Source organism: Sebastes fasciatus, chromosome 5 (assembly GCF_043250625.1).
Source record: "Sebastes fasciatus isolate fSebFas1 chromosome 5, fSebFas1.pri, whole genome shotgun sequence".
Taxonomy (NCBI): Eukaryota; Metazoa; Chordata; class Actinopteri; order Perciformes; family Sebastidae; genus Sebastes; species Sebastes fasciatus.
In genome coordinates this window covers 28,046,846-28,066,862 of record NC_133799.1, presented here as the reverse complement: position 1 = coordinate 28,066,862, position 20,017 = coordinate 28,046,846, and the positions used below count along the sequence as shown (strand labels likewise).

Here is a 20,017-nt window from a genome sequence, read left to right as displayed (position 1 = left end):
TATGGGGCTTGCAGCGACTGATAACGCCTATTTAATAGCCTGACAACAGTCTAATCAGCTGAATGTAGTTTGTATTTAATGAACAAAATTTGGTTTTGAACAGAAAATTAACTATTTGGCTAAATGTGTGATGTAGGTGTGTTGCTGTGTTAAGAGTTTAGAAAAAGTGTCTTAAATGCTTGTTGGCAATCATAAAAAAAACCCCACTAAGACCAGAGCAACTGTTTGACTTCATCATCGATCCTGCAGGGAAAAGCTACAGCAGAAACATCCTGTTTGAAGAATGGCTAAGGAGTCATGTGAGTGGGGGGGATTTTTATGTCATTATCTCAGTCCCCCTCGTCATGTCATGACCTTGCCTCCAACTGTCAAAACAACATGCAAGGGCAGTCAAGCATGAGACCAACGAAATAAGTACATACAGTCCACAGTGTGAACACGCATTTAGCAGCGTTCACTCCCCCTGTTAGTTACATTATGCTGTGTCCTCTACTTGAAATATGAGTGTTACTTTCTATAGACAGTGTGGAAGCTGAATGCTGAGACTTTCAGTAAAACAGTATCAGAAGCAGTATTTATTTACTTATTGCAGTTTTATTCCTTTATTATCCTACATGTCTGCTCCAGACTACAGTAAATTATACATGTGAAAATTGCATTTAATTTAACTAAATATCCATATACATGAGATTCAATTCGTCATCTGAATATTTTTTTTATCTATTTAGCAGTCGTTGTTAACTTGGGGGCTGGGACCCCAATAAGGATTGGAAAGGCAGAAAAAAAAAAACATTTTTGCAATTCAAAATGTCAATATATTTAGATTTTCTTGTGAATTAAAGGATTTTAGTTAATTTTTATAAAATATTCAAACAGAACGAGAGTCTCTGGTGGAACTGGTCACCACAGGTCAGTGGTGGATGAAGTATTTAGATTCTTTACTTAAAAAAAAAAAAGAAAAGCAATACCATTATATAAAAATACTCTGTTACAAGTAAACGTCCTGATGCATTTAAGTGTGAGCAGAATTTTAATGTAGTTGGTTGAGGTGTAATTTGTACTACATTAAATGCTGCTGGGTAATTTAATTTATAACAATCAAACATTTTATAAAATTATCATTAAGTAACTAGAGCTGTTAAACAAAAGTAGTGCAGTCAAATGTACAATATTTCCCTCTGAGATTTAATGAAGTATATAGTAGTAGATTTTTTTTGTGATTGTTCTTAATGATAAGGTTATTATTATCTAACATTTATTAATTTTTGCTTGTTTTCAATAGTTCTCTGTTTTTTAATGTTGTTTCCTCGTTAGGTCATTTGGGCTACATCTCGGCATTAAAGGTGCTATACAAATGAAGTTATTATTACAACAAATATGACTAACTTGTTCAGAACTTGAGTTAATGTAGGCTACGTATATTTACATCCCACTACCGGGGGGTCAAGAGCCAAAAGGCAGTGGTACAACAGTAACTAAGTACATTTTACTTAAGTACAAAGTACAATTTTTGAGGTACCTGTACTTTAATTTGAGTATTTCTATTTTATGGTACTTTATACTATTTTATATTTCACTACTTTTCAGAGGAAAATATTGTAGGCTACATTGTATTCCGCTACTTTCATTGGACAGCTATAGTTACTAATTACTTTACAAATTTTGATTTCATAATAAGAATATATGCTGATTTTTATAAAATATGATGCATTGTTATGGATTAAACTAAGTGTATTAAATAGTTAGAATTAGCTCCACCTTGACCAGTTACACTATTTTAATGTTTCTTATAGGTTAACATGTCAATGATAATCAAATATATGTATTGTATTATTTATTATATATATTCTTTACTACATACTGTAGAATGAATCATTTTACTTTGAAACTTTGGGCTTAATTTGCTTTTTGTACTTTTACTTTTGTGAGCTTTTGAATGCAGGACTTGAGTATTTTTATAATCTAAGTTAAATCTTCCACCACTCCCAAAAAGGTTGTGAATTTCTGATTTAGAGCGTAGTGGCTTGTATTGTATTGGTCCTCTAAAACTCCCTTCTGGAGGAACTCAGGCTAGTAAACTCTGTTTCTTCTTTTAAATCATGCCTCAAAAACAACTGTTACAGGAAGGCCTTTTTATAGCAATCCCTTGTTTTAAATGTCATTATTGTTGACTTTTTGTACAAAAGTCTTATGTTCAACATTTTATTTTGGCCAATTTTTTTATTCTGTATTGTTTTTATTTTTATTTTTGCACTATTTTAACTTATGTAAAGCACTTTGTAACTATGTTTGGAAAGGTGCTATACAAATAAAGTTTATTATTATTATTATTATTATATATTTCTTGTGCTGTGTGAACTCGATGAACTGTAGACATTGTGTGCTCACTCAATAACGTGTTTTGATGTATTTATTTCTGTGTAATTATACTCTACACAGATATGACACAGTTTATAATAATCTTATCTGGAGGCTTTTCTTGTCATCACACTTCTATATAATCTTCCAATGGCAACAAAGTGATGTGTGTTTTTGTGCGCATCACTTCTGCTGCAGGACCACTCGATGGTGACTTTTCGTAAAGCTTTTATCATTTCAAAGAATTGTTTTCGTCTCCGTCCCATGATTTTCCACGTGTGTGTGTGCGGGTGTGTGTGTGACACTTCTGAGTGACACCGGCAGGGTTTCCCCCCCCACGGTGTCTTACTGGAGATCACACTGCTGCGCTGTGCGCGCAGATAAGCTTCACTGGAGAGAGAGAGAGAGAGAGAGAGAGAGAGAGAGAGAGAGAGAGAGAGAGAGAGAGAGAGAGAGAGAGAGAGAGAGGTTTTTTATTTGTTTGTTTGTTTTACAGAAACAACAAACATGAATTACTTTGTTGTTTTCTTCAATTTACATGCATGTTCTTTTTAAATATCTATATCTATATATATATATCTGTATATATATATATAGATATATATATATAAGACATGCAAATCCAGAGGACAGATGGTCATTTTGTAATGGGTTATGTATGAATAATTGTGATGTGTTTTGTTTTTTTTGTCTGATGGGTCTTACTTGTCTGTCTGTTTATGGTAACAGTATGTCTGCTGTATGTGTACTTTTTTTCTCAAACTGAGCTGCCTATGGATGCAAAATGAATTTCAGTGCAAACTGACAATAAAGTTGTATCGTATCGTATATATATATATATATATATATATATATGTTTTTGTCATGATCAATGAAGCAAATTGAATTGAATTGAAGTGAATTGAATTGAGAGAGAGAGAGAGAGAGAGAGAGAGAGAGAGAGAGAGAGCAGCAGCAGCAGCAGGTGCGTCCTCCTCCTCCTCCTCCTCCTCCTCCTCCTCAGCATCCTCTCTCTGTGTCTCCTCCTCCTCTGCTCGCTATAGGCTGGAGGAGGATTTAAGCGGTCCCGCCGCAGTGATGAGAGCTTTCTGAGACTGATTGATTTCAAAACTTGACGGGTTTCGAGTTTCACAGGTAAGAAGAAACAGCTTATTACGCGCAACAAGTCAGTCTGCTGCGTGGGAGATCCGGGTGTTAACCTTTTAGTGAGTTTTTACTGAACTCATCCTACTCTGCTAAACTTTCAAACACACATATCACAGCACATTGCGCTGCAGTACTGAGTTGTCGTGCCTGTGTGTGTGTGTGTTTGGACAGAGATGAACGTAGAGTTGGATTACTCCGGCGGCTCCGGCAGCAGCGGTAACGGGAAGCTGCGTCAGTGGCTCATCGAGCAGGTGGGCAGCGGCAAATACCCCGGTCTGGTGTGGGAGAACGACGAGAAGAGCATCTTCAGGATACCGTGGAAACACGCCGGGAAACAGGACTACAACCGGGATGAGGATGCCGCGCTTTTCAAGGTGAGAGAGAGACCCGCATCCTCTGCTTAGTCCAATCCAGACTGAAGAAAACAGGACTTTCAGAATAAAAGTATAGTGTGCAAAACTGACCAAAACACATAGTTCAAAATGTTTTTTAAAGTCTTCAAAGTGATATAAAGGGGAGACTATGAGAGAAATATGTAGCCTATTGATATATGTTTTAACATCATCATGAAGCTTTTCATAATAGGTTTATAGCTTCGTTTAGGTCTTATGTTGCACATTTAATGTTTTTAAAGTCTTCAAAGTGATATAAAGTGGAGACTAAGAGAGAAATATATAGCCTATTGATTTTTGTTTTGTCATCATGATGCTTTTCATAATATAGTTCATTTAGGTCTTATGTTGCACATTTCATGTTTTTAAATTGGATATTCTATGGAGGCTAAATCACTTTGCAGTGTCTTTGTATATGAAAAAGAGCTGAACGATTCTTTTCATTATTATTATTAGTCTGCCCATTACTTTGTTGATTGCTATTTGGTCTTTTAGGCTAAATGTCAGAAAATAGTTTTTAAAAAAAATGATATTTAAAAATGCCACACAAGTTCCCCAGAGACAAATATGACTTTAAAATGTTTTGTCTGAACAACACTTCTAAAATCAAAAGATAAGTTTTTAGGAAGACTGACAAATAGAAAATCTTCACATCTGAGACATTGGATGTTGATGGACTACTCAACTAATTGTTTTAGCCCTATAAGCAGAGCTGAACGATTCTTTTCATTATTATTAATATTATTAGTCTGCCCATTACTTTGTTGATTGCTATTTGGTCTTTTAGGCTCAATGTCAGAAAATAGTGTTAAAAAAAATGCTACTTAAAAATGCCACACAAGTTCCCCAGAGACAGATATGACTTTAAAATGTTTTGTCTGAACAACACTTCTAAAATCAAAAGATAAGTTTTGGGGAAGACAGTGACAAATAGAAAATCTTCACATCTGAGACATTGGATGTTGATGGACTGCTCAACTAATTTGTTTTAGCTCTATATATAAACTTTGCTTTTCTTGAGAGGATGTCTACTGGCTCTGCTGTAGTTCAGTTTGGAGAACCTCTCAGGCTAAGCTTTAGTTAAGGGTTCTTTTTAAGTTTTACTGGTGACCTGTCTGCAGGCCTGGGCCCTGTTTAAAGGCAAGTTTCGGGAGGGGATCGACAAGCCAGACCCGCCGACCTGGAAGACTCGCCTCCGCTGTGCCCTCAACAAAAGCAATGACTTTGAGGAGATGGTGGAGAGGAGCCAGCTGGACATCTCAGACCCGTACAAAGTGTACCGCATCATCCCAGAGGGTGCCAAGAAAAGTCAGTCCCACCTCAAACACCTCACAAACTATAGAGCTTTGTTTTTTGGGCTTTTGTCACAGCACGAGTTAAATGACAATGCAGCATACATATTTACAGTGTTGAATTTAACCAAAGTGGGTGAATGTATGCTTCAATGTAGTTATGATTTGTTAGTTAGTTGTTATGGTAAACTGTTTTTTATCAGGCAAAAGTTGGAAATTCTCATCAGTGATTAGTAAAGGTCACTGACTTCTCAGTGCAGTGATGCATTTTTAAAGAGTCAAGAAGTCATCCACCAGTGAAGGTCATGCTGCATGATGTCAAAAGATGTGAACTTTTTCTGTGCTGAGTTCTGAATGTGATTGGATTTCTTTTCTTTTCTGTCTTGCGTTTAGGACCCCGACAGGAGGACAGTCCTCTGAGTCCAGGGAGCTTTCAGGTGCACTCCCCCTACCCTGCTCTGCAGACTCAGGTGATTTTCATACACATGGAAATGAGAGCAAAAGAGAGAGAGAGAGAGAGAGCAAGAGAGAGAGAGAGAGATTGGATGTGCAACAGAAACTGTGGATGAGAAAGCATACATACCGTGCATGCATGAATGACCTCGGATGCACCAGATGACAGGTCATAGCTTTATGAGTTGCATCCCAAAGTCTTACTGGTGCTGCCTTCAAGTGCTGTTGGAAATACTGAAATTACAAAGAAAATCTCAAATCAATATTTATACATTTAACTGTTAACTGTACATTATAGCTCCCAACATTATTTTAAAGTTGTCACACTTCATGCTGTCAGGAATATAATTCTGGTAGACAATAATAAATTGCTTTATTGAATTTGATTATTTTTTTACAATTATTTGTCCAATTTTAACATAGTGGCTCGAAAGCTATTGAAAGAAGAACACTGTGTGTAATTGTAGAATGTGAACTACTAATTTTACTAATTACTAACAAAGACAATAATACATTATAAAATGTATTCTAACCATTTAATCCTGCTGTGGAGCTCCCTTATGCTCATTCTAAAAATGATTTTACATGACAGCACAAAGACTCTCCAGTTGCTGGAGTCTTGAGAATGAAATAAATGAAACAATATCGATGAAAGAAGTTACATCATCTGATTGTTTGTGTGTCTGTCTGTCTGTAGATGCCACAGTACGTGCCCACACCAGAGTGTGGCTGGAGAGATTACTGCCAGGAGCAGGCCTCCCTGCCTGAGCTGCCCTTCACTCAGTGTCCCTGTCCCCCTCGCAGCCTGCCATGGCAGGGCCCGTCCATGGAGAATGGTATGGCACTCAATGTTCAAATATAACTATTAGCATCCCAGGCAGTGCCTTTCTGTGCCAGTGTTGACCTCTTGTCTGTTGCTCGGTGTGTGTGCAGGATACCAGCTCAGAGCCTCTATTTACTCGTACGGTCCTGCTGACAACCAGCCCTCGCCTTTCACACTGGACGCCGGCATCAGATCAGCGGAGGCGCTCTCGGGTAAACAAACACTTTCATTTCACTTTTCTATGACATCAGAAGGAGAAGGGTGTACTATTGGTCCAGGTGACGTCCTCAAATGAGCATTTCAATGTGGCTGCAGATCTTGTTTAGCCTCCCCTAGATTCTTTTAAACAAAAAGACCAAGCGGTGAATACATCTTTACGTAATGTATTAATACCTGGAAAAATCATAATATGCAACATATGTACAAGACTGTGCTTTGTTTATGGTCATACACAGAGACACAGCTAAAGACGCAGACATCTATATGAGTTTAATCTATGTAACTTAATTTTAGCCTACATCTATTTAGTCATTTAAAAAGGTTAATCAAAGCAAAGCTGCAGAGAGGATTTGGATAACACTGCTCTGATATTGGGAAAACTCAGAGGGTTAATGCAACTGCACTTTTTTTTCTTCTCTAAACCTAAAAAATACACTGATTGGCCTAATGAGGGCGCTATAATTAAAGTAAAAAAAAAATCAATCACAAATATTTATGATTCTTACATTTACTGTATGATTTAGTATCACCATTCGCATCAACCCCGTGGGTTGGCGTTACTGTGCGCTACCTGCCCAGCACCACAACCAGGGATATGTGTTGACTGTGTAGCTAGCAGTCTGTCTGCCCCCTAGTGGCCAGAAATGACTTAAAGAAATTAATTAATGCAGCTTTTTAAGTTCTCTATACAATATCCAGAGCATTAATATAGCAGCAAACAACTATTTGCTATTTTAAGATATAGAGGAGTAATGTCTACCTGAGCAGAGAATGAAGTCGCTCTCCCTATGTGCTTTGTTGACATAGCCGGGCCGGCCTCGTGTGTCTTTTATTGCATGCGAGCTTGCCACACTGGCTAGCTCACAGTTGCCGCTCCTCACTGCTCTCATACGGTGGTTACAGCTGATGGCGCCGTCAGTCGGGACGGCGTTATTGTGGTAGCATAGCATCCAGCCTCCAGGTTAATGCTGTGTTCACACTACGGGCGACACAACAACATTCTGCAAGTCATTTTAAATGGAAGTCGGTGACAAACTGACGCCCGACACAGGCGTGACACGCTACAAATAAAGCTAAGCTGGTTTCAGCGCTCAAATGAGGCGGTGAAGTGTCAACCAATCATGTGTTTTTATTTCACCCTGTTCCTTTTCATCTAAAGAAATGCCGTTAGCCAGTCGCCAGTGCTATTAACACCATAACTATGTCAATGAGCGCTTGAGCAACACTTCAACAGCGATTCGGCGACAATGTAGCTGACCACACTTGCAGTTTTGTCACTTTTGTGGCTTTAGTGTGAAAGTAGCAGAAAGCTGTTAGCAAGTTTAAAGCTAGACTGTGCATGCCAATGTGCGATAAAAACATGTTACAGTACAACAGTACAGCTTCCAGCATCCATATTTGTAGTTTGGTAGACACTAGAGTCATTACATAAAATCACATTGGACTTCAATAGGTTTGGACCAAATCCTTAAAATAGAGAAGCTTGAACCAGCAAAAGTTTGTCATTTTTGCTTGACGAATGACGGATTATCAAAACTTTTGCAAGAAACGTGTGAAAAGATTAACGTGACCCCTATCCCTGTCTTCTTCTCCTCCAATCAGACTTCCGCCTGCATGTGTCGGTATATTTCCGGGACACTCTGGTGAGGGAGGTGACCACCTCCAGTCCAGAGGGGTGCCACATCACTCCCTGCTCCCCAGAGGAGAAGCACTACCCGCCGCCCGGATGTCCTGAGGTGGTCCCCCTGCCTGTGGACAGTCTCTCAACCCAGAGGAGGGCAGAGGAGTGTCCCCCGAGTCCCCCGTCCGCCCTGGAGAGGGGAGTGTTACTGTGGATGGGCCCAGACGGACTCTACGCCCGGAGGCTGTGTCAGGGCAGGGTGTACTGGCAGGGAGGAGTGTCCCAGTACGGAGACAAGCCCAACAAGCTGGAGAGAGAGGTCACCTCTAGACTCCTCCACACACAGGACTACCTGACAGGTGAGACAGCAGGAAAAGGCTGCAACTAGTTGCATCATCATTTAATCTGAAGATTTGTTTTTGAAAGTCTATGATCTAAAAAAACTGTAGAAAAATGCCATCACAGTTTCCTAAAGGTGACATCTTCAATTCAACAGTCCACATCCAAAGATATATCAATTTACGATATTAAACACCAAATATTCACATTTAAGAAGCTGGAAGCAGCATATGTGTAGCATATTGGTTTTATAAATGATAAACAATATCATGTTTGTCGATTAGTGTTCTTCAAAATTAAAGCATGTTGTACAACTCCTCTCCAGTAACCTATGCTTTAATCACCGAATGTGTTCGGCCATCTCGTCTTCGTAAGCACGGTGTACTGGAAAAGAGTTGTGCGACGTATTTTTATTTTGATTGACTCGCATTGAAGCTTACACAAAGGTTAGAAATCAATTTGTTTGCCCTACAATTGATTAATCAACGAATTGTCCTAGCACTAAAAAAGAACACACAAAAAATGTACCCCATTCAAGCTAATGCTAAGCTAGCCCCAGTTTGTGCCTCTCGTGTTTTATCGACTCACAGAGCATCTAATTTCCCGAAAAATAAAAAGCCGACGATCTTTTAAAAAGCCAGTTGTTTATTAACACCTATGGCTGTTCTGAAAGCAGTTTCAGATGCCTCAAAGACTCCTCCAATCATCTGGATGAAAAAATATTTCACGTTACACAATAAAAGAGTTGAGCCATAGAGTAGAAGATAGAGTAGCAGACTGTAGTAGTAGTAGTAGTGCAGCAGACTGAATATTTGTTCATCCCGGCCATTGAGGAGTCTGGAAATACCTTAAGACAAGCAGAAAGTATTGTTAATCAACCTTCTGGGTTTTTCAAAGTATTATGTATTTATTTTTTGGCAAATTGGATGCTTAGCTCGGTGACTTGAGTGTAACGCTAATGCATAAGAGACACAAACTGGGGCTAAGGCTAAACTCACAGTAAGTCAGCAGTGCTTATTGGAATTCTTCAAAAGTGAAGTTTGTGATTGCTGTCTTTCAGAAAAACTACAGTTCATTTACTGTAAGTCACTTTGGATAAATTCATCTAAGAACAAAACTAAAGACAAACAAATCCCCCCAAAAAGTCATTATCACTGTCAACCACGACAAATGTGGTAGACAAACTCTTATAAGTAGTAATTCATGATGAGGCGGCAGTCACATGAGTTCTTCACAGCCACCTCATCCCACCCACATGCTAAGCCAGACCCAGCTGTGTAAAAGCCTGACAGCTAATTGTATTTACATACTTAGTGTGACCAGGACTTTCCATTTGAATCACCCCAGAAGGTCATGCTACTTCAAGAGAAATTCTCCTGAATTCATTTGAATCTACCCGTTCAGATGTATTTTAGATTTCATAATAATTTGATCTCATCTCTTTCCTGACTATCAGAGATCCAGAGTTACGGGCTCCACGGTCGGCCGCTGCCTCGTTTCCAGGTCCTGCTGAGTTTTGGAGACGAGTGTCTGGACCCACAGAGACAAAGACGGATCCTCACAGTCCAGGTGAATGTCCATACTGCAATACTAGCTGCTCTACACATATATTAGTACTCTTTAACTAACCCCAGCCTCATGTCTCCTCACACACATTCAGTTTACTTTCATTTTAGTTGAAAAAAGTCAAATGTGGTTTGAAAAGTGAAAAATAGGATATGAAAGCTAAAACGGAAGATTTATAAAGTTTGTAGTCATAATGTTTCAAAACTTTAAATTCAGTTTCTGAACAAGACTTGCAGAGATTCAACGCCTGCCTGGTTCCAGATCTCTGAATCACAGCCCACATCTGTGATTTTTCTTTTCAGTGATTTAAAGTGAAAATAAAGGGGCAATTCATATCTGCTATTTCAAGCTTTGGATGACGGGATTTCTGACACCGTTTCAACCTGGGAAGATCTGAGACCCAGAAAACCCCCCCCAAAAAACCCCAAAAGTGGAGGTTCAGACCAATGTGCTCCAGCCTTTCTTAGCTGTTATATGTTACTGTTTAACTTATTCTCATACAACGGTTCGTATGATATCTTATGACAAAGTTATTCCTCCTTTGTCGTTCGTTTTCTACAAATGTCCAGCAACACGTGTCAATTTCCGCCTGTTACATGCATAGTCTTTTCAAAATAAACTTCCGTCTTAAGAGGAAACAACTTACTTAGGTTAAGACCAAACTACTCAGTTAGGTTTAGGAAAAGATCGACTTGGTTAGGTTTAGGCAACAAAATTACTTAGTTAGGTTTAGGAAAAGATCGTGGTTTGGGTTAAAATAACTCCAGAAGTAGTGTTACTTCAGTACGCAAGTTACGTGACAAATAAATCAACGTTGACTTCTGGTTTCACACGGGACACGAACGCCAGTCTCCTGGGTAAAAGTCCAGTATTTTTTGACCCACCCATCTACCCTGACCTCCTCCCTACATGGCTTTTGTTGCTCTTTATATTTTCTGGTTCACAATTATGTGAATTACACACAAATTGAATTAATGACATTATGACAATTCAATTCATACACGAATTACAGTGCATTTCTTTTTGTAGGTATAGCTACAAACAGTGTATGAGACCAGACTGTACTGTTACAGCCCGATAATCAGACTGAATAGCCAGTTTGTTTTCACTTTGCTATTCAGTCTGACATTGTGTTCAGCCCCCGGTTAGTGACACAGTAAACACAAAGATGGCTAATGTAAACTATAGGCCGACGCCACACGTGAAGATTATAAGATAATTTAGTTTTAATGGATTTAGTTGAATTCCGCGTATTCTTGCCCTACTGTCAGTTAGAAGTGTCTTTTTGTTTTATGACTGATGACAGACATATTTAGATTGTATGGACCCAGTAGTAGAGGTGAAATGCTGCCCCCTATTTGTTTGGAGCATGTGGCCAGGTCTTACACATTGCACCTTTAAACACTTAAGAGAACACAGAACTAACAGACTTTCATGTGTTATTTTTACACTTTCAAATCCTATTTTTCACTTCTCAAACCATAGTTTTAACTTCCAAACTTACCTTAGCTATTTTGATACTGATCTGAGCTCATAGAAACTACCTGCAATGGAAAAAGGTGACAGTTTAAAGCCTTTTACTAACCTGCCTGACCTTCCTGTGTTTCAGGTGGAGCCGCTGTTTGCCAGGCAGCTCCTGTACTACGCCCAGCAGATGGGCGGCCACTACTACCGCAGCTACGAGCACCCGGGAGTCACGGACCACATAACGACCCCGGAGGACTACCAGAGGACCATCACACATCATCACAGCAGCAGCCTGCAGGAGTGATCTCAGTAGGTTCAAGTGACTGTTGAAAACTTCAAGATGCAGCAGTGACCTTTGACACAAGGAAAGTCTGAGACAAGAGGACAAACTTGGACAGCGTTATACATGAAGATTATGAACGTTTAGTGACCCTGTAGGGTCCTGTGTGTGTTTGTCAGTGTGTGTGTGGTGGGAACAAAAGTTGTAGTTTTATTTTTTTCTTTACTGTATTTTTAATGGTACCATGAATATGTTCTATACTGACTATGCAAAGTAAACTGACAGCTTTGGTGATTGTACTCTAGAAAACTGTGTGGTGAATTTTAGTGCCTTAAGGTGATAGACATTTTGGGGAAATACGCTTATTCACTTTCTTGCTGAGTTAGATGAGAAGATCGATACCACTATCAAGACTGTACAGTAAAGATGAAACTGGAGCCAACAGGCGGTTAGCCTAGCTTAGCACAAAGACTGGAAATGGGGGGAAACAGCTAGCCTGGCTCTGTCAAACAAAATCAGCCTACCATCACCTCTAAAGGCCTCAAAGCTAATAATCTAACAAGTTATATTTAGTTTGTTAAATCTGTACAAAAAGTGTAAAAACATAAAATATGCGATTTTATTGGGGTTATGAGCCCGTACAAAAACGTAACTAGATATAACGTGTTATATGCTTTCAAGGTGCTGGGAGGCAGATCTTTTACCTCTGGAATGAGCCAGGCTAGCTGTTTCCTGAGGTTGCAGTCTTTATGCTAAGCTAAGCTAATTGTTTTCTGGCAGTAACTTCATATTTGCTGTACAGACATGAGTGGTATCGATTTCCTCGTTGAACTCTTCTCAATAATGTTTTTGTTGCTGGGAGACACTATCACCACCATTTACTAAATTATGAATGAAGTCTTCTGCCTAGCTGTGTTTGCTTGAGAAACTCTCAGGGAGCTGATTTTAGATAAGCTTTTTCAACTCAATTTTGTATCAAATATTTCAGTTACATGATATATTTTTTTAAATGTAAGTGTTATACATCAAATGTGAGAAATAGTTGGAGTGAAAGTTTTGAACTTTTATGCCTTGAAGGAGCAGATTTCTATTTTCAAAAACAATAAATGGCTGAAGTGCAAAGAGTGACGACCTCTGTTGAGAACTGTGTGAGCTCTTTGGGTAACGTCAGTACTATGCATGCTGTGTCTGAACAGGAAGTGTGGTTCAGATGCAGGATGAGGCTGGTTAATCAAACACTTCGTTATCACAAACAAATGTGATGACATCACGGGGGGAGGAGAGAGAAGAGGAAGAGGTTGGCCACGCTTTCCGCGCTTCGCTGGAGAGAAAGCCTTCCTGGCTTCTGCTCGCAGATTAGAGTCTGTTTCCACTTCTATGGAAAACAATCACAATAACATTTGTCACTGCCACAAAATGATTTACAAGAAGAGCAGGGGAGATTTCATCACTTGATAAGGTTGCCTGTGAAAAACAATTGAGATGTTTTTCTTTGAAAGCCACTAACTACTGTCTTTTCAGCAAGCAGAGAGCTTTAATAATGACCCCTAACAGAGCTGCAACTAATGATTAATGTGCTAAAAACGGTTTGAATTAACAGATTAATTTTTAAGTCAATAAAATGTAAGAAAATAGTAAAAAGAATCACAACTTCTCAGGGGCTAAGGTGACAAAAACTCAAAGATATTAGGCAGATATTACAGCAGACAAGTGATGGAATGGAAGGCGATTTTCTAACCGAAAGTTCACCAAAGTTGAACTACACTCGAATGCAAAGAGGCAAATTTGTTTCGCTCGCATAGAAGCGAACGGGAGGCGAACGTTAATTTTGCGCATGTATGACCGCGCCTTAAATTGTGTAGGATCTGGCGTAGTTTTGCGGTGAGGTTGAGATTGCAACCAAATGAAGCATCTCCCGTGTGCCAAGCGCGTTGGAGAGCTACGGTGGCCGACGCAAAAACGCGAATGGCCCTCTCGAGAGCCAGTTGTTGTAAGAGTAGCGTTGGTAATTTGGAGAGGAGCCACTTCTTAGAGTATGTGTGTGTACGAGGGAAGTGAGTGGTGAAGCAAGAGAGAGAGCTGGCGACGGGAGCAGGAAACATTATCAACTCCAGCCCAAGCCGTCAGGCTACTGTAGAAACATGGCGTACTCTGTGAAGAGGACCCGCTCCGTATATAGACATAAACGGCTCATTCTAAAGTAACCAAAACACAACGATTTAATATTTTCAGGTGATTATAAAGAAAGCATAGTTATTAATATTTCACATTTCTGCCAATATATCCCTCTAATTATTACACACTGGTCCTTTAAAGCAGAAAAGTATGTTGAATATTGCCAATAATGTCCTTTTAATACAAACAATTTAAGACATTTCTGACAATGAACATTATAATAAACAAATGGTGATGCTTGCAGATGTCTGAAAAAACATTGTCCTGATCTTTTGTGGAAAATTACATAATTAGAAAAAAAAAACCTCGACTCACTGAAGGAAACTACTACACATTTTTCGTCAGAACAATATCAAAACACCTACAGCAGGTGGATCCTTGAACGTCACCTGTTACACTTTAACTGAAAACATGTTTTTGTACATTTCAAAAAGGTCGGAAAGTTTTAAGAAATGTGCAGAAAATCTGATATTATCTTTACCCATTCAGAATTAATCAATAATTGTTATATTTTAACAGGTTAGATTATCAAAATTAATACACTTTCACTGCCTGAAATATTTTACATATATTAATCATTTTGATGTCAAAATACTGATAAGATATATCAATAATTATTGCCTTATAGCAAATTAGCAATTCTAAGCACTATACAAACATTTAATAACTGTTTATAACAAACTATAAAGTAGTTGTAATAATATTTAAGTGTTTATTAATGTATTTGTCAACAACTATAACTCATCCTATGGGCAACCATAAGTGGAGGCTGATGTATGAACAGATAATGAATGAAATATAGTGAAATACAGCTGTAAACTTGCTGATCTTGTTCACTGCTGCTGTGTTTTTTTTTTAAGTTCATCTGCATGAATACAACTTACAAAAAACATTAAAGGTGAGTTTGATCTAAATTTCCTCTGATGTGTCAAATTCCTCCATTCCTTTTAATTACCCACTCGCGGTGAAGTCAGATCAAAGTCTAAAAGTGTTTTGCAGGTCTCGTCATCACGTCTCCTGAATGGAACGGCGTACTGGTGAATATAAAAATAAATGAAAAAACTCCCCCTCTCACCTCGGTTACTGTAAACAGAGAGCGGATAAGGGTTTAGGCTTTGAACTTATTTTGTGAATGAATCCGTGGGAGGGCAGAGAGCTAAGTTTAGAACTCAGAGAATCAAAACAACTCCTGCCTGCCCTGCATGGCTTTCCCCTAAACGTAGATGGGGAAACCAAGACAGAGAAAAGGTCTGAGGGACATCAAAGTAGACAATAACAGAGAGTTGTAACCAAAAGTTGACTGAATGATTGAGCTTGTGCATTCAAATGTGGAGATCGAATTGGTCAACTCCTGCTCCAACACAACAGCAAGTCTACCTTGTCCTCAGATAACCTCCTTGTGTCTTTGTCAAACTTTCTCATGTGAGCTGTGGGCGTGACGCTGTCTGTCTCCTCTGCCCGAGTGACGAAGCCACACCACAACCGTACCGCTTGCTTTGTAAGTCCCTACACCCACGACCATAATCACACTTTCTGTTGTCATCATCTTGATCCGGGATCCAATAACAGCCTGTTCTGTTCGCTTTGCTGCCCTGAATAACGGCCTAGACCGTTCCCCACCCGGCACACGCCCTGCGCTTGCTCTCCTCCCCGAGACGTTGACATGCAAGACAGCATGAGTGAACTGGTGAGCTGGAGCTCCACAGATGAATGGCTTAACCCTGTTGGTTTAAACTGTGGTGCACACACACCAACTGATATGCAAATATGCACTAATGCAGAATGGTTCACTTTGGTGTGACGTATGGATTTGTATGTGTAAACACAAGAGAAGTGATCCTTTTGCAGGTGCATCACAGACACAATATCATTAACACCTATGTTTGTACAAAGAGGTACATACAGGGAGTATTAATATATGGAACGTGCAGGTTATACTGTTTTAGCTCCTTGACCCCAGAGAGAGGCATTTTGCTGATCTGTATACTTGTATGTGGATGATTGACATCAAATTTGGACTACATGGACAAGTATTTTTTTTAAGTAAATGTCACAATACAATCTAATCAAATACAAAAACACCACACATTATGCCTTTAAAGGTCACCTATTATGCAAAATGCACTTTTCCATGTCTTTTAAACATCAATATCTGTCCCCAGTGTGTCTACAGGCCACCATAGTATCATAAAAGACCATCCTCTCTCTTTTTCTCCTCCTCCGTTTGTCCGGAAATGGGTGCAGAAAAAAAAATCGCTTTTTTCCCTTCTCTTCTGACGTCATTAGAGAAATGCAAGCCATGTAAGGGTTTCCTGGTCGAACCAGAGAGAACCTTCAGTAGCTGACCCCGCCCCACAGCGCGTCACTGTCTCTCCTCCTCAACCTAACTTGAGCAAAGTCTGCAAGAACCAGCAGAACAGGCTTCATGTACTCCCATCATCTAAATATAACATGTTCTTTCACAAAGGCTTTATGTAATTACACTGTTTAAACAGATGATATTTATATATTATATATATTTGATGTCATGCATGTAGCAGAGTACAGGTAGTAAATAGTGACTTGTAAGCAACACAACACATTTCTGTTTCACAGTCAAACTTTATTTGAGTTGACAGATGACAATATTAATTATTCACAGCATTTGTAATCATCTCACCTGTTAGTTAGTTATGTTAACATGGTACAGGAGAAAGTCTTCAGCTCTGGTAAACTATGGTAAGCTAAGCTCCGGTGGTCTGTAGTCATGGTAACACAGAGACAGCTACTACTGTAAATAATATACCATTACTCTGATCTTCCATACATTTATCTTTTAGCAGAAATAATGAACTGACTACTGTTTCACATCTTCTATTTTCCACCCTGATGGTCGCTGTGTTTACACACCGTGTCATAGCGGTAGCATGTAGCTAACCCGTTAGCATGTAGCTACATGCTAACGGGTTAGCTCTGTATCTCCCATCTGCTTTCAGCTATCTGCTCTCAGCTGTCTGCTCTCCTCTGTCTGCTCTCCTCTGTCTGCTCTCAGCTATCTGCTCTCAGCTATCTGCTCTCAGCTGTCTGCTCTCAGCTGTCTGCTCTCCTCTGGGATGATTCTGTCGGTCATTTCTCACAGATGGATCTGTAAAGACAGACGTAAAACAGAGTGTATGTTTACGGTTTACAGAGTTGATGCATGAGGTAAACACTGAGTTAACTAACAGAGCTATAAATAGTATTATTTACCTGAGAGAAACCGTCAGGAAAACCTGGAATCTGGACCGCAGATGTTCATCATGTGTCGCCGATTTCTGATCAGATTCCTCCGGTAACGTGCGCTGGGTGAAGTTTCTGGTTTATAAACTTTAAAGTGGTTTATAAGCTCTATTCTAGCTGCTCTCCCTCCACTCCTCTCTCCAGAGCTTCTCCGGGAGGGAGGGGGAGGGTGACGCTGTTGTTATTGAGGAAGTTTGATTGACAGAAAACGCTGACCAATCAGAGCAGAGTGGGAGGAGACAGGCTGTGAATCAGTGGTTTTCAGACAGAGGCTGAATTAGGCTCTGAGGCAGGCAGACTCAGGCTGCAGTATGAGAAGAATAAAGGGTTTTTTGAACATTGCAGCATGTAAACATGTTCTAGTGCAACATTAAAATACATCTATGAACCTGGAAATGAGCATAATATGTGACCTTTAAAGGGGAACATCACCCAAATTAAGAATTCCAGTATGTTATTTCCATGGCCGAGTAAAGTTCAATCAATATGTGTAAACATGAGCTCCCCGCTCTCAAAGCCAGAAACCAGAGAAGCAAGTTTCAAACTTGTGATGTCATAGTATAAAGTGTGGAGCTGCTCCATAGACAATGAATGGGAGACAGATTTTGTGACCCCACAGAATGTTTGTTTTCTTTTTTTTATAACCAAATGAGCTTTATTCTATTGTAGTGTTCTCAGTTGTGAAACAGAAAATGTTCCCACATACTGAGAACGTTCCCCTGGGTGCTCTCAGTGTTATCTAGAACATCTCTCTCAATTCATTGTCTATGGAACAGTTACACACTTTATACCCTATGACATCACAAGTTTTCAGAGAGTTGTTCATGTTTACTTATATTTTTTGGATTGTCTTAGACCATAGGAATAACATGTATGAATTTTGAAAATGGGCATAGTTCCCCTTTAAATTACTATGGAGTCGAATTTCTTTGACAAAAATGCTAATAGAGTGCTCCAGGCATGATGTGATTTTGTAGGCCAACCAGGAAGTTAGCATCACCCTGGGTTCCCAAGTGTAAATGCAATCGCCATAAGTAAAAAAGCTAACGTTAGGCTATAAGCGAACTACATCGCGAGTGCTTAGTTAGCAACCGCCTTTTTTAAGACAGAGTAAAAAAAAGAACACAATGCAAAAATTTAAAATAAGTTGTGTAGATAACCAAGGGACAACAGTGTACTGGAATAAGGAGGAGACTTAACTAAGAGATCACAGTTAGCTAGCAGGATATTGACGACTAACTACTTAACGGATGTTAGCAGACTTTGGTGGAAATTTAGGCCATGGGCCAAGAACTAGTGATTTGTTTTTGGTGTGGGTAGCGCCACCATGTGGCCTTCTTTAAAGCGCTTTAGTTTTTGGATCATTAGTCTTGAATAGTGACAAGTAAAAGCAAGATTAGCAACTTCAAATGATTTCTTGTGCTCTAGAAACCACAGCAGTCCTCAGCCGATCGGCATGATCGTCTATCACTACTTGTACTGCTGAACAAAATGTACATTTTGATACAGATCTCGATCCACACGCTGAGGCATGTGTGGCCTTTGCAGAGGAAGTGTTTTCTAACTGTAAAAAGGATAAGAGCATCTCTCACATTACACCTTGAAAATTAAGAAAAAGATATGATATATTTAGCCTGCCATACATCCCTAGCTCAAGGGCTACTGTAAACTAAGTAGCCAAGAAACTTCAACCATTTCTGTACAGTGCAGCAAATCTCAGATAGTCACTAATCATTGCTGAAAACATGTCAAATCAAAAAAGGAACTGTCCAGCTCAACTTTTAAGTCAAAACTGACCTAAAGTCCTAAAAAGTGCTCAGAGTAATGAAAAGATTCAACACTTACAGTTCCATGACAGCCAGGAAAACTAGATCTGCTGATGAAGAACGTGTGAGATGGTCAGAAGCACCTGAACAAACAAGTAAGCGGTCCTTGAGTTGAAATTGTTGTGACAAAACAACCAAAAGAAAACATGACTTTAATAGTAAGTTTTTTATTTTTTATTTTATTGGGCAGTAGAGATTAGTTTAGTTTAGTTTATTAGGATCCCTATTAGCTGACGCCATGACATCAGCTTGTCTTACTGGGGTCTGATCGGACAGTATAAAGCAACAACACCAACATTAAATCTTGATCAGGATAAATAGCAGACTCTGGCCTGGTTACAGCCTAAATCTTTAGAGCTTTCTTGAAACAAGCCAGTTAGCCACCTGCACAGCGCCTGTTAGCAACATGAGTGTCCGTATGTGATTAGCATAACCAACATGACTGGGACTGTCCAACACAGTAACAATGAAATCAACTCATTTGGTGTCTTTGAGATTAGATGAAACAGATATTCCTGTCCAATCTGGTGAAGCCGAAAGTGACACTGAAAAAAGAGATGACTAAACAAGTGAAGTGATAAGTGTAAAGAGAGGGTTAAAGTTCATTAGCTGGTTACACATAGATAAGAAACAAAGAGTGCAGTACAGTTGTCGATAGAGTGGATTGAGTTTATCTCTTAACAGGCTGGATGCACGAGGTCTGGAAGCAGGTGAGCTGGAGCTGCATGCTGCTTTTAAACTTGTTCAACAGCTCTTCCAATAACCTGGCGGAAGAAACATAAATCATAAAATGAATTTCACC

At 39.3% G+C, this 20,017-nt stretch overlaps 2 protein-coding genes across 7 annotated transcripts in view; one reads left to right on the top strand and one right to left on the bottom strand.

Moving 5' to 3' along the window:
• The first annotated feature begins 3,397 nt into the window (after window positions 1-3,397).
• On the top strand, window positions 3,398-13,088 carry LOC141768178 (interferon regulatory factor 4-like). 2 transcript variants are annotated; one of them, XM_074636240.1, is made up of 10 exons: window positions 3,398-3,492; window positions 3,676-3,878; window positions 5,018-5,204; window positions 5,582-5,658; window positions 6,339-6,477; window positions 6,575-6,676; window positions 8,286-8,663; window positions 10,100-10,212; window positions 11,819-12,316; window positions 12,652-13,088. In XM_074636240.1, exons 2-9 carry the CDS (start codon window positions 3,678-3,680, stop codon window positions 11,978-11,980), a joined length of 1,359 nt encoding a protein of 452 aa, XP_074492341.1. In that variant the 5' UTR covers window positions 3,398-3,492; window positions 3,676-3,677; the 3' UTR covers window positions 11,981-12,316; window positions 12,652-13,088. The 2 variants fall into 2 exon arrangements, with proteins under 2 accessions (XP_074492341.1, XP_074492340.1); XM_074636239.1 differs by having other exon boundaries at window positions 3,433-3,563.
• A 6,278-nt stretch (window positions 13,089-19,366) lies between these two features.
• Window positions 19,367-20,017, bottom strand: part of exoc2 (exocyst complex component 2) — a 147,935-nt gene continuing 147,284 nt past the window's right edge. For all 5 annotated transcript variants that reach the window (XM_074636243.1, XM_074636241.1, XM_074636242.1 and 2 more), the window contains one exon: window positions 19,367-19,979. In XM_074636243.1, the coding sequence (XP_074492344.1) occupies window positions 19,886-19,979 (94 nt within the window). In that variant the 3' untranslated portion in view covers window positions 19,367-19,885. The remainder of the gene's footprint in view (window positions 19,980-20,017) is intronic.

Excerpts from the sequence above, each read along its gene's own strand:
- LOC141768178 (XM_074636240.1), top strand. The coding sequence starts at position 3,678 with ATGAACGTAGAGTTGGATTACTCCGGCGGCTCCGGCAGCAGCGGTAAC. Across the intron at positions 5,659-6,338 it reads ACCCTGCTCTGCAGACTCAG|ATGCCACAGTACGTGCCCAC; the intron begins GTGATTTTCATA and ends GTCTGTCTGTAG. Across the intron at positions 8,664-10,099 it reads CACACAGGACTACCTGACAG|AGATCCAGAGTTACGGGCTC; the intron begins GTGAGACAGCAG and ends CCTGACTATCAG.